General features: G+C 44.0%; 1 protein-coding gene across 7 annotated transcripts in view; it reads right to left on the bottom strand.

Moving 5' to 3' along the window:
- Nucleotides 1-15,201, bottom strand: part of ZNF236 (zinc finger protein 236) — a 203,490-nt gene that overhangs the window by 54,250 nt on the left and 134,039 nt on the right. For all 7 annotated transcript variants that reach the window (XM_075585499.1, XM_075585505.1, XM_075585503.1 and 4 more), the window contains exons 22-23: nucleotides 5,027-5,130; nucleotides 970-1,374 (exon numbers count right to left, since the gene is read on the bottom strand). In XM_075585499.1, the coding sequence (XP_075441614.1) occupies nucleotides 970-1,374; nucleotides 5,027-5,130 (509 nt within the window). The remainder of the gene's footprint in view (nucleotides 1-969; nucleotides 1,375-5,026; nucleotides 5,131-15,201) is intronic.

Here is a 15,201-nt window from a genome sequence, read left to right as displayed (position 1 = left end):
ATGCTGAAGGAGGTCACCCCACTGCAATATGCTTTATAGGCTAACCCAGGGGTGCGAAAACTGGGGGGCGCAGTGGTTACGAGGCCCCGCGCTTCCCAGAAGGCATTTAAATGAAATGCCGTGGGACCGCGCGAGGCCTCTGTAACTTCAGTTACCCTTGTGTCGGACAACCCGGCGTCATGATACCACAGGGTCGCGTGATGGCACATTGCCGTGGACGAGCCGGGGGAGAAGGGAGCGAGAGCAGGGGGGATAGTACAGGCAGGGAGAATAGTTTGCATACCCCATGGCTAACCAATGAGTATCCCATTCATATACTAGATATGTTCGCAAATTGGTGATCCCCAAACACCAGATTTGCCTGGTGACCCTTGTGAAACCTTGCATGAGACACACACCATCTATGTCTGCTATAAAAACACAAACAAATATAGTAAATATTTAGCTTTCAAATGCCATCAATGTAGCTAGCACAAACTTTGCCAACAACATTAATTTGCTAACTGCCATCCTGCTCAGAAGCAAAGCATTGCAGCGACATGTGACAAAAAAAACAAAGACAACTGCAAATGAGATATCCCTGACATTTATTCAGTAAAGCAATGTACTTAAAGCACATGGCGAGTTTATTGTGATGCTTCATATCTTAAAAGCATTATGATCTACTCACTAACTATTGAAAAAGAAGGAATCCTGTCACTTAAACAATCCAGGGGTACTGGTGAATTTTGTAGGAAGGTTAAGCTGCTGCTTTAAACACCTGTTCCTGACCACACAATGTCTGCACCCTATTAAATATATTAAAAAGCCAAGTAACGCATGAATTAAAATGCTGCAACTTGCAGTCACTTCAATTGAAGTTTATTCATTGGTACATGTATTTTGTGTTTTCTGGCTTCTCATCATATTCCATAAGAGGATTTGTGCGATACCATCTTTCTGCATAGTGTTAAAGAGGTGCGTGCTTACCTGATACAGAAGCAGGAAGAATGGTTTGTCCCATTAGTCCTTGCTGAAGCAAGTTTTGATCAAACTGACTGGAAAGAACTGCACTGTTGGTGATAAAAACACTGGGATCTGTTGCAGATGTGTTCAGTAGGTTTACCGGCTGTAGTGATTCAACCGTGGAAGTTGCGATACTGGGTGCTGCTGTTTGTGAAAGATGTCTGCGCACAATACATTTCCTGATCCTTCTGGAATCGGATTTATAATGACACTGTATGTGAGTCTTCCTGCGTCCAGAGGTTCGGAAGCGCAAATCACAGTGTGGGCACTTGAAGGGCTTTGCTCCGGTGTGTAGGCGCATGTGCACTTTTAAGCTTCCTTTGGTTGAGAAAGAGTTGGTGCAGACATGACAACTAAAGAGCTTCTGACCTGCAAAGACAAGGAGAGAGATGAACTGTACAAGTGTGCTGAAGAGAAAGGGTCCAAGTAACCTTAATTGGTAGAAGGGCTCAGCAATATATTTGAGTGACTTTTTGAAGTGAAGAGGTTATTGAGTACACTTTATAAACCCAAGAAAGTGCATGTAGGTTTACTGTGAACATTAATTAGGAGTCCCCCAAATATAGTTCAAAGATGCCAGTGTTGTGGTGGTGAGAGATAAAAACATATACATAATAAACGGAAGGAGCCCACAATATATCACCAGGATGGAAAGCTGCATGCACTTAAGACTTTAATCTATAACCAACTTTCATATTGGTCCCTCAAAAGTTTAGCACAACCTACATAGAATCTACATTTCACTAGCATCAATTTGACTACTAGAACTTTATATTGCAAAAAAAGAAAACAAAAAAAGAGATACAACTGTCCCTTTGAGCAGTCTTGTTGGAGACTACTCTAATTGAACTTCCCTTTTTAAGAATTATGTTAACAAATAATAGACCTAAAAATCTATTTGATGAACTTATGATAAGTAGGAAGAAACTTTAGTTTACAAAAAAAACCCCATACACAAAACCCCTTTACAATGGGGCTAACTATACAAATGATAGAAAAGTTGTGCTGTCCTTCCAATTGTATGAGACTAATAAATACTATAAAGTAATAAACGCCAACACATTGCTGTCAATTAAGTCACTGTTTGCTTGATATATAACCCGTTCATACTTAGCACCCAGCAGCAATCAGTGTTAAAAATGTACTTCCACATACTGACACATCCAACAACATTATTATTGTAAAAACGGTGTGGACGATTTTACCATTCCAATCGTAAATACTCCAAGGCTATTCGCCTGCCAGTGCCAGCCTGAATGCAGGCCCTCAGGGGCTGTATGCTGTCACCTGAGCTGTCAATGAGTCTGAGGAGGTGAGCAGGTCAAACGTCCTGAGTAGCACCCAGTGTGTGCGAAATAGACACACACAAGGACGGAGACAGACTACACATGTCTCATGTGCCTACTCCACAGCCTGTATGCAAACTATTCAACATATTGTTTCTTTGAAAGTTGGATACTCCTCACACCAAATCCCTAAGGAGAGCCAGCTGTATTACATATTCATTACCATGCTTTTGACAGGTAGGCAATTGGTGCAAATTTGTTTTAAATTGTTAAGACGTACCGTATCTTAACGTATTAAAAGGCGACGACGTTGTTACATGACTTTGAAATCTTTCACTTTATTGAATGTCTATGTCCCTACAATTCTGGGACTAATGACTTCTTCCTCAAAATAAATTGCAGTGTGATATGATCTTCAATTATTGTTCAAATCCCATGTCCCTATTCCTAATGTTTGGATCAAAATAAAAACTACAGTTTGCCTCAGGCTTTGGTTAGAATGATCTTCAAAACTATATTACAGAAAGCATTATGGACTTCCATTTAATTAAAATGAGACTGCTCCCTCTCATCCCCATGAAACACCAAATGCATCTTGCACAAAGGCTCTTAGCCAGGTAATGAATGAAAGTCGATATTGCTTTTTTGTAATGAAGCTTTGGCAGATTCTTCCGTCCTAAGCCTGGAGCTCTCACTATGTTGGTATCGATCCCAGCAATGATTGTTTTTATTCAAATCCTCAGAGCAATAAACTAGTTTATTTAAAAAGGAGACTGAAAAGGGCACGAGACCCTTCAGTGCTATAAATAATCAACACATCACAGAGAAAGCACTGTTTTACAGGTCGCCCAGCGCTGAAATGGTACATATTCACATTGCACAATGCTTTCAGCAGATTGTCATGTTTAGAGTCAGTGGTTCTGAGCACAAACACATTACATTATCAAATAATACAGAGCTGCTCCAAGCCTAGAAAATGTCCAATTTGTTTGTTGATTTTCTCTATCTAAATATACAGCTCAACCCCGTTATAGCACGATCCGCATATAACGCAATTTGAACATGGACCCCGAATAATAAAAAAAAAAAAGTTAAAAAAACATTTTGACATTTTTTTTGCCCACTGCCCACTGCCCACTGCCCACTGCCCACTCACAGCACCAGCACACACTGCACACACACAGCCCCCCTACCTTTTTTTGTCAGCCCACCTTTGGGTGCATCGTGGGGCTGCTGGGAGGGGGGAGGAACAGTGCAAGGCTGGGGGAGGCGGGGGCTGCTGCTGCGATGCTGGGCTCAGGGAGCCCCCCCCCCCTCTCCCTGCCTGTATCTCTGCTGCTGTGGGGGAGAATTGAAGGGAGCTGATCTCTGGCCGGGAACTCAGAAACAGCTGACATCCTGTGAGCTCTCCTCCCCCTCGCAGCTTCTCTGCACAGATCAACTGCTGCAGATGCTGGGTAAAGGTAAGTGCTGCTGGGAGTGGGGGGGGGGGGGGAGTCCGGGGCCTGCCATTGCGACGCTGGGCTCTGGGAGAGTTATCTCAGCTCTCCCCATTCGGCAGCGCGGAGTCCCAGATCACGACGGCCATTTTTAAAAAGTACTAATCGGGTGGCCCCCGGAACCGCGTTATAACGGGGTTCAGCTGTAGTAGGTTTTTTTTTAATAATAAAGTATGTGCCCCCCCAGTTTAAATGTATTTTTTACATTAAAAAAAAGATACTGAGGCAGGAGAGACATTGCATCTCAGGATGTCCATCCTCATTAACCACTGATGTGTCTCTAAGAGATGTGTGCAGAGGTATGCAAATGGAGACTCCTTTTAGGGTGCAATTATATCTTGGCTTTATTGAGCCTGTTCCTTTATCCAGCCAAAACATACAAAAACAACAAAATAACAAACCCATATCCCCTTGGTAAGGGCTAACATACTTTCCCAGACCCTGTCTGCAGGACTGGAGGGATATTCCCATTACCAGCCTGTCACCCCAAAGTCTCAGGAGTTACCTTAAGCAGGTGGCCCTCCATGTCAGTCTCTGGCAGGTTCCTGGGTCCTCGGTGTCCAGGAACTATAGGTGTCTGGGTGTCTTGATCTCAGCACAGTCTTTGTGCTCAAGACAGTGTCGGTGTGCAGGCTTCTCTGTTCTCCTTCTGTCAGCCCAAATGTGAGCTAAGGAATCTCTCTCCTGTATCCAACAGGAGGCTTTTCTTAAAGACTTAATTGGCCAGGTGGAGTCTGGTTAATTGCCTGCTGCACTTAACCAGATCCCTGCTGGATTTTAGAGATAGTTTCTTCAACAGGCATAAGTCCCCATTACAGTGACCTATTCTATTACAATCATTTGTTAAGTCATCCTTGCCTAGCAAAGATCTTCATCAGTACATCAAATGGTATCCCCTTTTCTGTCAGCGCCATATGTTGTTGGGCCCTGTAGCAACCAGGGGGTTAAGAATTACAGCTAACAGACTGCTGTCCTATTCATGTGTCTTACTTGTTCTATGTTATTGCACACATCGTATATATGTACAGATGTTGCAAGACTTACTGTTTTTGGCACCGGGGCAAGCCATGGAGCGGTTACAGCCCAAGGGATGATAACCGCATAGGGTCTGATCCAAAAGCATGTACCCATTGCAGTGCAACCGCGCAGCATTATGTCAGGAGCTACGGATATACTGTATATATAAAACGCGTGTACACAACACACACGTCAAAATGGTAGGACTTCGTTACTGACCTGCATGGGTTTTCACGTGGGAGTCCAGTGTCGATTTAACAGTAAAACTTTTTCCGCATTCATCACATTTATATGGCTTTTCCCCAGTATGGATACGTATATGCCTAGAAGAAGAAGAAAAAATAAGTTTAACTAAACAAGTTCTCCCTTAATCAATGGCATTAAAATGTTTTTTTTTTTTTTTAAAGAGTTGTAATCATCAAATTTTTTAATCTTACAGAAAACTACCGATGTTAGTTATATAGTGCTTCTTCATTTTCAGACAATTTTGTATGTTAGAAAGTAAATGCACAGAGAAAAAAAACCTTTCAATGTGGAATAAAGTTTAACAGTGCATATTTATTTACGTGCGATAAATGTGATCATCTTGACGTTTGCGCTTCACGCTATCATATGGTGACCATTTTTTCCCAGTGAAAAGCTGGAACAACTGTTGCACTTGTGCGAATGGCCAGAGCCACTACGCTTGCGTAAATGGCCACAGCTGACCACGCTGTGCCGGATCTGCTCTTGCCGGCCAAGCATGAGCAATCGGCGCGAAAAACCGGGAAGTTTTGGGACTTTCTAAAAAGCCGTCTGGTCACCCTATTCCATTAGCCATCATATTGCTTGTATTGTATGTTGTTTTAAGGTGTATTCCACCTTCAAATTAGCTAAACACATCATATTAAGAGTGACTAATTACAAGTGGGACCCTACATTACACAAAAATAAATCCTAGGTGGGGTTTTGATATGTTTTGCCCATCGCATCTATATCGATTGAGCCCGTGAGGAAGCTGGTTACCTGGTGAAACACGCAGGGCGGACGTTTTTGCACTTCTGACCCTGTCCAGCCTGCATACACATTTCCTGAGAGTTGTTCCATTGCCTGCCTGCTTGATTCTTCACTGGAGGCTGCTATGTGGGGAGGTTATTTGTGTATTTGCTGCTGATGGAGCCTGTGAGCTCAGAACGCTTTATTCCAATGTACAGTGTGCGAGTACATTGATATTATTAATTCTGAATTATAGAAGTATGCTATATTGGCATTCTATGTTTTTAATCTCTTAGGCCTCGGACATGGTCAAAAAGACTGTGCGGAGGCGGGCTGAGGGGAAACATTATCCCTATCAGCGCGGCTTTAGACGGCGCTTCCGCAGGTGTGCGGAATTTTATCCGACAGACCAATTTTAGATTTCCCGCTGAGGGAAGCGCAGGGCAGGTCACGTGACTGCCAGAAGCCAATGGCAGTCCGTGACGTCTGCGCCGTGACGTGGCGCGTTAGCCCTGCCTCCCACACGGCACACAAGCGCGCTCGCTGGTGCTCATGCAGGGACAAGAAAAATGTCCTGCTTGAGCAGGAGAGCATGAGCGTCAGCACTGCCCAGCGCTCCTCCCTGCACCATGTCCCAGGCCTTAGCTGTCCTGGAGCTACATCTTGATCCTTGCCTATTAATTTGGAGTGTGTGAGTGCATTTGACGCAGGTTAATTTATCCATTGATACATCATTCAGCTGTACATGTGATGTCACGTGCCAGATATATATTATAGCTTAATAGGTACAACACCCAGTGGCTGATTTTCCTAAATAAATTGTGGCTGGTGGATAGGAGGCGGTGGAGGAGACTGGCGTCACAGGACAGCGAAGGATGGAGGGTTGTTAATGGAAGGGGGGAGTGGGGGAGGCCAAGAGCAGGATCCAGACAGGTTTGGGGGGGGGGGGAGGGAAGGGAGGGGGCTCTGTAGGGGTCACACAGTTGATGGGGGGGATGCAGGGAAGGTTGGGGGAGAGGTGTAACAGCGCATGTTGTACAATGAAATTCTAGCTGCATCTGTTCGGCTCACATCACATCATTGATAGTCTCACACTGTAGCATGTTTATTTTCAGAGTGGTGGTGATCAGATAAGATCAGTAGCGGATGCTTGTAAAATACCTGGGTTAATTATGTTTTATGAGCACGCTAGATTGATGTGCTGCATTGTGACGATTGTTTTTGTCCAATTTCTCAATACTAAACGAGCATCTATTTCAAAACTCTTGTAAGATAGAAGTGTTTCAAAATAAAAATAACGCTGCTGAAAATGTGCTGAATACTTGCATATGAAAACGGAGCCAGTTACAAGAAGATCAGAAAAGTATCGAGTTTCTCTTGACATTCAATCTATTTAGCAGGAATATACAGAATACAATTATAATATAAGGAACATGCAGCATTAGAATGCTGAAGACTGCATTACTACAGTCTTTTTAGTTTATCTTTATTCATTCATAATTTAAATTTTTATTTGGAGGTCTATGAACACCTCCTTTTGGGTTTCAGCTTCCATCTCCTCCACCCATAACCCAACCCCCCTCCCCCACATACTCAAAGGTTATTCACTAATTATTGCTAGGCAGCATGTAATGTAAGTCTTTATTTATATAGCGTCATTAATGTACATAGCGCTTCACAGTAGTAATACACGTGACAATCGTTTAAATAAATAATACAAGTAACAGATCATGGGAATACGTGCTTCAGACATAAAAGTAAAATTTCAGATGAGGAGTCCCTACTCCGAAGAGCTTACAATCTAATTGGTAGGATGAACGTACAGAGACAGTAGGAGGGAATTCTGGTAAGTGCGTCTACAGGGGGCCAAGCTTTATGTATCATGTGTATAGTATTAGCCACGGTGCTACTCATATACTTCTTTAAGCAAGTGTGTCTTAAGGTGGGTCTTAAAGGTGGATAGAGAGGGTGCTAGTAAGTTATTGAGGGGAAGGGCATTCCAGAGGGGTGAGGCAATCAGTGACAAAGGTTTAAGGCAAGAGAGGGCTTTAGATACAAATGGAGTAGAGAGAAGACATCCTTGAGCAGAACACAAGAGTCGGGATGGTGCATAGCGAGAAATTAGGGCTGAGATGAAAGGAGGAGCAGAAGAGTGTAAAACTTTAAAAACGTGAGGAGAGAGAGGCGCATGCACGACGGGAAGGTGAATGGCAGCTTAGAGTGTGAGCTCCATTCCCCCTGGAACATTATATTAATAAATAACAGTTAAAAATCGTTCGTTTCCCTTTCCAAGATAAGCGCAACATATATCAACCATCAGGGATGGCTTCGACAAAAACGCTGCGTCGAAAAACGCAACCGGTATCAACTTATTTTAAAAGTAAAGACTCAGCTAAGGCCGGAACTCCCGATTCCCCTGCACAACCACAGGCCACAGACTCCGAAATGGATTCACCCGCAGAAGAGCTTGAGGATATGGCGGTAATGCGTCGTAAAGACATGAAAGAGTTCTGTTCCTCCATGAAAAAGTTTTTCAAATCAGAACTCTGGGCACTAAGAAAAGATGTGGATGCCCTGCTCTGTGGTTTACCCTGCCCCCCCTCCCAATCCCGCCCCCCCTTCCTCCCCCTCCGCCCTCCACCCCTCCCTCCCTTCCCCTTCCAAACTAAAGGGGTGTGCCCTGAAGTGAGCGACCGCCTGGTTCTACACATGGATTCCACGGGTAAGTTAAGCAACATAGTGAAGCGCGCAGCCACACACAATAATAAATGGCGTTAACTTTCATCTCCCACAACGTGCAGGGCTTTAATAACCCCACTAAACGCAAGCTAGCCTTCTCAGACTACAAAAGAAAACAAGCCGATGTGTTGCTCTTACAGGAGACACACTTCAGTAAATCTAACACTCCCAAATATCTCGATAGGGAATTCTCCCAGGTTTTCTCTGCCTCTGCGGAAATCAAAAAACGCGGAGTGGCCATCTTATTCCGAAATAGCATCCCATTTGAAGGACAGCTAACTAAGCGGGATAATGATGGCAGGTATATTATAATAGTAGGGACAATTAGGGGACAGAAGATTACAATTGCATGCATACATGCTCCTTGCGAAAGGAGTGCGATTTTTTTCGATAAATTCTTCAGAACCCTAAACTCTGTAGTGCAGGGAAGCTTTGTCCTAGCAGGAGACTTTAATACGGTCCTACAACCTCACATAGATAGGTCAGGAGGGGTTAGCTAACATAACAAAGGAGCAGGTATATCTCTACGCAAGGGCCTCAAAACTAACCAACTAACAGACATTTGGCGGGAGTTGCACCCAGCGGACAGGGATTACACGTTCTTCTCGCACCCACATGGCTCATACAGCAGAATTGATTACTTCATTGTGTCCTGTCACCTGGTCCCTAAGGTCACCCAAGGGGAGATCCATGATATTTCATGGTCTGACCACGCACCCATAGAGCTAAGGTGCAATAATATTCACACGGTTAGACCAGGAACGAACTGGAAACTTAATGAATCAATTCTAAAAATCCCGGAGATCTGTGATACTGTGGGTATTGAGATAAGCCAATTTTTCAAAATCAACGCAGGCTCTGTCACCTCACATCTGGTCCTCTGGGAAGCTCATAAAGCGACTCTCCGAGGTACTTTAATAAATATCACAGCTAGACGAAAAAAAGAGAGAGAGGCAAAAATTGTCACACTCCAAACTAAATTACAGGCTCTCTCCTCTAAGCACAAAAAGAACCTAGATCCGCAAACCCTACAAGAGGTAAAGGACACCAAAATTGAATTAAATAGGATGTTGGCCTCCAGGGCTGATAATTCACTGAGTTGGTCAAAGAGGAAATTTTACGAAAAAGCGAACAGGCCGGATACGATGCTGGCTCGCATGTTGAAAGACAGGCAAACCAAATACAACATCCAGGCTATCCGCTTAAAATCGGGTACCCCTACTTCCAACCCCCAGAAGATCGTTGAGGAATTCGGCTCCTTCTACGAGACACTCTACAATGGAGAGAAAGTGGCACATAATGCTAAAACGAGCAGTAAGCTAAGAGATTTCCTAGCTAGTTCCAATCTAGTGAGATTGACAGAGTCAGATAGAGCATCTCTAAATGCTGACATCTCCTACGAGGAGTTGACACAGGCCATTAAGGAACTCAAACCTTAAAAGGCCCCGGGGTCCGACGGCTTTTCAGGATTATACTATAAGAAATTTGTAAAGTTGCTCGCCCCTAGGTTGCTCCACGTGTTCAACGCTATTTTAGCGGGAGCCCCCATCCCCAAGGAAATGTTACAGGCGTCTATATCAATCATCCATAAACCAGGGAAAGACCTGCTGGACTGTAAAAGTTACCGGCCCATATCATTAATTAATACGGATATCAAACTGTACGCTAAATTATTGGCCAATAGATTATGTCTCATCCTACCCAGACTTATACACCCAGATCAGGTCGGATTTATCAAGTGCCGACAAGCCGCAGATAATACCCGACGGTTCATAGATCTGCTAGATTTGGCCCACATTGATACCACTCAAAGTATGTTGTTAAGTCTGGATGCCGAAAAGGCCTTTGATAGGATAGACTGGTCCTACCTGAAGGAGACGCTTGCGGCATTTGGCTTTCGAGATCGGGTTGGTGCGGCGATCCTGTCGCTGTACTCTAACCCCACCGCCAAGGTTGTACACCAAGGCTACCCCTCTCTGCCCTTCCAGATCAGGAGTGGCACGAGACAGGGCTGTCCACTATCACCCCTCCTATTTGCCCTCTGTATTGAACCTCTGGCGGCACACATCAGAGGAAACCCTGACATCTCAGGGTTAAACGCATATTCCCAAATCCATAAAGTGGCCCTGTATGCAGATGACATCCTCCTGATGATCACAAAACCCCTTACCTCCTTACCAAACCTATTTGACCTGCTAGACCGGTTCTCTAAAATCTCCGGCTTCAAAATCAACCAGTCCAAATCTGAGGCTCTAAATGTCAATCTCCCTAGACACACGGAAAAATTATTAAAATTGAACTTCAAATTCCATTGGCAACACAAATCTATAAAATATCTGGGTGTCCATATCACCAAAAAATGTCAAAGATATATATATAACGCAAATTATCCCAACCTAATTTGGACCCTAAAATCAGACCTTCAAAAGTGGACATCCAAAAGGATCTCCTTGATAGGAAGAATCCATAGTGTAAAAATGAATTTGCTCCCCCGTATCTTATACCTCTTCCAAACTCTCTCAGTGCCACTCAGATTGAGGGACCTGCACTCACTTCAATCTGAAATCTCTAAGTTTATATGGGGAGGTAAAAAACCAAGAGTCAGCAAAATCAATATGAAAAGGTTGGTCTTAGCTGGGGGCCTCGCGGTACCCTGCCTGTTATCATATTACAAAGCGGCACAATTGACCCAAATTGTGCAATGGCAACCAGACCCGAGATCTAAGAGATGGGTCGAACTAGAGAGCGAAGCCTGTGCGCCTATAGAACTACGCAGCTTAATCTGGCTCCCCAAAACAGCGCGAAAAGGCGCTAATATGCCGCTATCCTCAATGACCAACTCGTTGTCAATCTGGGAGGCCACAAAAATTAGGCATTCCCTTACAAAAATACATTCTATGATGACAGCCCTGTGGAATAACTTCGAGTTCGTACCGGGTCTCTCGGTCAGTAATATATCAATTTGGAGAAAGAAAGGCTATAATCGGGTTAAAGATCTGGAAGGTCACGATAGGAAAATTAAGACGTTTGATCACGTCAGATTAGAAAAAGAGATCCCCCACTCAGAATTCTTCAGATACCTCCAGATCAGGGTGTTCTACAACAAATTTGCACCATACCCCCCACTGACATCTTTCGAAAAGCTCTGTCTGGCAGAGACAGACACAAAGGGACTTACATCGCAGCTATACAGCGAAGTGATCAGTACTAGCGAACAGGGTCAGGGGTTACCTTCATTTAGATCACAATGGTAAACAGACATCGGAGAATGTCTAGAAGACGAGGATTGGAGTGCGATTAATCTAGCCACGGCAAAGAGTTCCATATGCACCACCCTCAAGGAGAAAGCATATAAGGTCCTGATGCGATGGTACCTTACCCCACTGAAATTATCAAGGTTTGTGCCAGGATCCTCCCCGCTGTGCCCCCGCCGGTGTGGAGGATCGGCAGACCTGTTACATATGCTGTGGTCTTGCCCGCAGATCTCCCCATTCTGGGAGACAGACATTGGATACAGAGACTGTTTGATCTCACTATTCCCCCTGATCCATGGCTGTTACTTTTGAACAGACCACTAGCGGGTCTCTCCAAAGCTCACAATAAACTTATTGCTCACTTTGCAATTGCAAAGCGGTGTGAGATCGCAGCATTATGAAAAAGTTCAGATATACCAACCATCCCAAAGATTCGGAATCGCATTTGGTTTATTTGCCAGATGGAAAAATTAACGCGTTTGGTTAACGACACTGGCGACAATTTTCTAAAAGTCTGGACGCCTTGGCTGGCACAGACAGATATCCCGGGGATAGAAAGGACATCAATTTGGCTATGATAATAAATAGGTCCATTCTCCTTGGGGGATGCGAGGTGCCCTCACAATATATCCCTGGTGCCCATAACTTAGACATGAAATATACGGTCACAAAGAGAAGAAGCTAAGCTTCTAGGAATCTGGAGGGACCGCTCGACAGCTCGGAGATACACCCACACTCACCAGCACTCCCCCCCTTTATTTGCCCCTCGCCCTCTCCCCCATACACCCCCCTTTTTCCCTTCCTTTCCCTACCTCTTGGCTCAATGTTTGTCCACTGGTTTGTTCGTCTGTCTGGTTGTTTGTCGGTCTTTATATTTGTCTGTCTAACTGTATAGTTGTCTACTTGTCAGAGTGTATGTAGTCTGGGTGATTCGATTGTCCGCCTGTTTGTCTGTGGGTCTGTTAATGAGACAGTAAGTGAACTGGGGTGTCTTGTCCCCTTTGATAGAAAGTTGGCCCGAAACCGTTAGGTTAAACCGGGAAGGCTGGCCTTGTCTTAGTGCCCCTCTCGGCTCACCAGAGAGGCCACATCCTGAAGTTCTGTTACATTATTATCAATATCATTATATTTACTGTGACAATCCGGATTACCAAGACAACATGTACCTTTTAATGTATTGTAACTCATGCTGTTATAAACCAATAAAAACTTAAGTTACAAAAAAAAAAAAAAAAGTGAGGAGAATTGAATGTGTGATATGGGATTTAATAGGAAGCCAGGAGAGGAATTTCAGCAGGGGAGACGCTGAGACAGATTTAGAAAAGAGTAAAGTGATTCTGGCAGCAGCGTTTAGGATAGATTGTAGGGAAGACAGGTGAAAGGCAGGAAGGCCGGACAGCAGGAGGTTACAGTAATCGAGACGGGAGAGAATGAGGGCCTGAGTCAGAGTTTTAGCAGTCAAGCAACAGAGGAAATGGTGTATCTCTGTAATATTGTGGAGGAAAAAGCGACAGGTTTTAGAAACGTTTTGAATGCGAGAGAGGAGTCGAGTATGACCCCTAGGCAGCGTGCTTGGGCTACTGGGTGAATGATAGTACTTCCAACAGTAATGTGGAAGGAGGTAGTAGGGCCAGGTTTGGGAGGAAGTATGAGGAGCTCTGTTTTTGCCATGTTAAAGTTTAAGTCGGCGGAGGGCCACCCAGGATGATATCACAGAGAGACATTCAGAAACGTTGGTCTGTCCACAGGTGTAAGGTCAGGGGTTGAAAAGTAAATGTGTGTCGTCAGCATAGAAGTGATATTTAAGCCCAAGAGATGTCATTTAGGTCATCTAGAGAAAGTGTGTACAGAGAAAAGAGGAGAGGTCCCAGGACAGAGCCCTGGGGTACCCCCACAGAGAGATCGGTAGAGGAGGAGGTGTTAGCAGAAGAGACACTGAAAGTACGATGGGAGAGGCAAGAGGAGATCCAGGATAGAGCTTTGTTACGAATACCAAGAGTATGAAGAATGCGAAGGAGAAGAGGGTGGTCCACAGTGTCAAATAATGGAGAGAGGTCGAGTAATATGAGCAGAGTGTAATGACCTCTGTCTTTAGCAGCATGGAGGTCATTAGTTATTTTAATGAGGGCTGTTTCAATGGAGTGAGCAGTGCGGAAGCAGGATTGTAGAGGTTCTAGGAGAGAATAGGTGTTGAGAAAGTGGAGCAAGCGAGAGAATCAAGACGTTCAAGGAGTTTAGCAGCATGTGTATTTAAACCAGGGGTCTCAAACTCAGTCCTCAAAGTAGATGTCCCGGTTTAGCCAGGACAGTCCTGGTTTTTAGGGCACTGTCCCGACTTTTTCAGGTGCTGTCCCAGTTTTTTGGTCCCCCTGGCGAGCGCCGACTGCACGTGCCAATCGCACGTGTGTGGTCGGCAAGCGCTCTTCGTGCATGAGCTTTTTGCCAGGACAAATATGGTCACCCTATCTTCAAAAGCCACCAAAACGTCAGGTTTTATGGATATCCCTGCTTTAGCACAGGTGGCTCAGTCAGTGGCCCAGTCTTCGGTTGAAGCAGGGATATCCATAAAAGCTGGCCTGTTGGTGGCCCTTGAAGACTGAGTTTGAGACCCTTGATTTAAAACTGTAGTAGGTCCAAGAGTGCTTTCCCATAACCATAACCTTGCATTTGGGGATTGCTTTGGTCAGGTGGCAGGCTGGTCATGTTTAGGCCAAAATTTGTAGCCAAAGATCCCTTTATGAATGAAAAAATGTAAAACAGTTAATGATCTTGAATTGCAGGCTACAGCCAGCATGTTGAAAGAAGAGAGACAAGAGATGGTTAATAAGAACGGTAGGCTTTTAAGCAGCATTATGTGTGAACGTTAGAGACATAAAAGCGATGTGTTGGTATTTTTTACTTATGCTCATTTTCACCATGTTCCACGCAAAGAGATTTCTGGTTTAAGGGACCCTCGTCCATCTTCGTTCCTTGTCATGCCACCAATATAAATCAATCAAAAACTCAGATTTTTCTTTAATTATACACTTATATCTTCTATTAGCTAATCTTTTTAGAGATTTCTCAAGAGTAGATTTTACTGTACATTCATTTATATAGGCTTGACGTCTATACAGCTTAAAATAAGTCAAGTAACTACTATGTAGTTTCCAAACTGAAAGTGTTTATATACAGATTTGAAGCACACAAACCACAATAGCCACTTTTAGGATTAGACTGATGCTTATGTGCCAATTATGCGATTCAAACCTACCGTAAATATCATAAAGCTAGTAGCAACTCCGTTTAAAAAGCACTATATTTAATGGTTCTCATGCAATCTTTTGCCTACTGTATTTTAAATGCAATTAGAAAGAAAAACATCTTCATTTGGGCCCAACTTTGGTATATGTTCTCTAATTGTACTGACACCATTTCTAGGGCAAT

The sequence above is a fragment of the Ascaphus truei genome, chromosome 2 (genome assembly GCF_040206685.1).
Source record: "Ascaphus truei isolate aAscTru1 chromosome 2, aAscTru1.hap1, whole genome shotgun sequence".
In the NCBI taxonomy this organism is placed as follows: Eukaryota; Metazoa; Chordata; class Amphibia; order Anura; family Ascaphidae; genus Ascaphus; species Ascaphus truei.
Note: the sequence above shows the minus strand (reverse complement) of the source record. Positions and strands in the feature narration are given on the sequence as shown.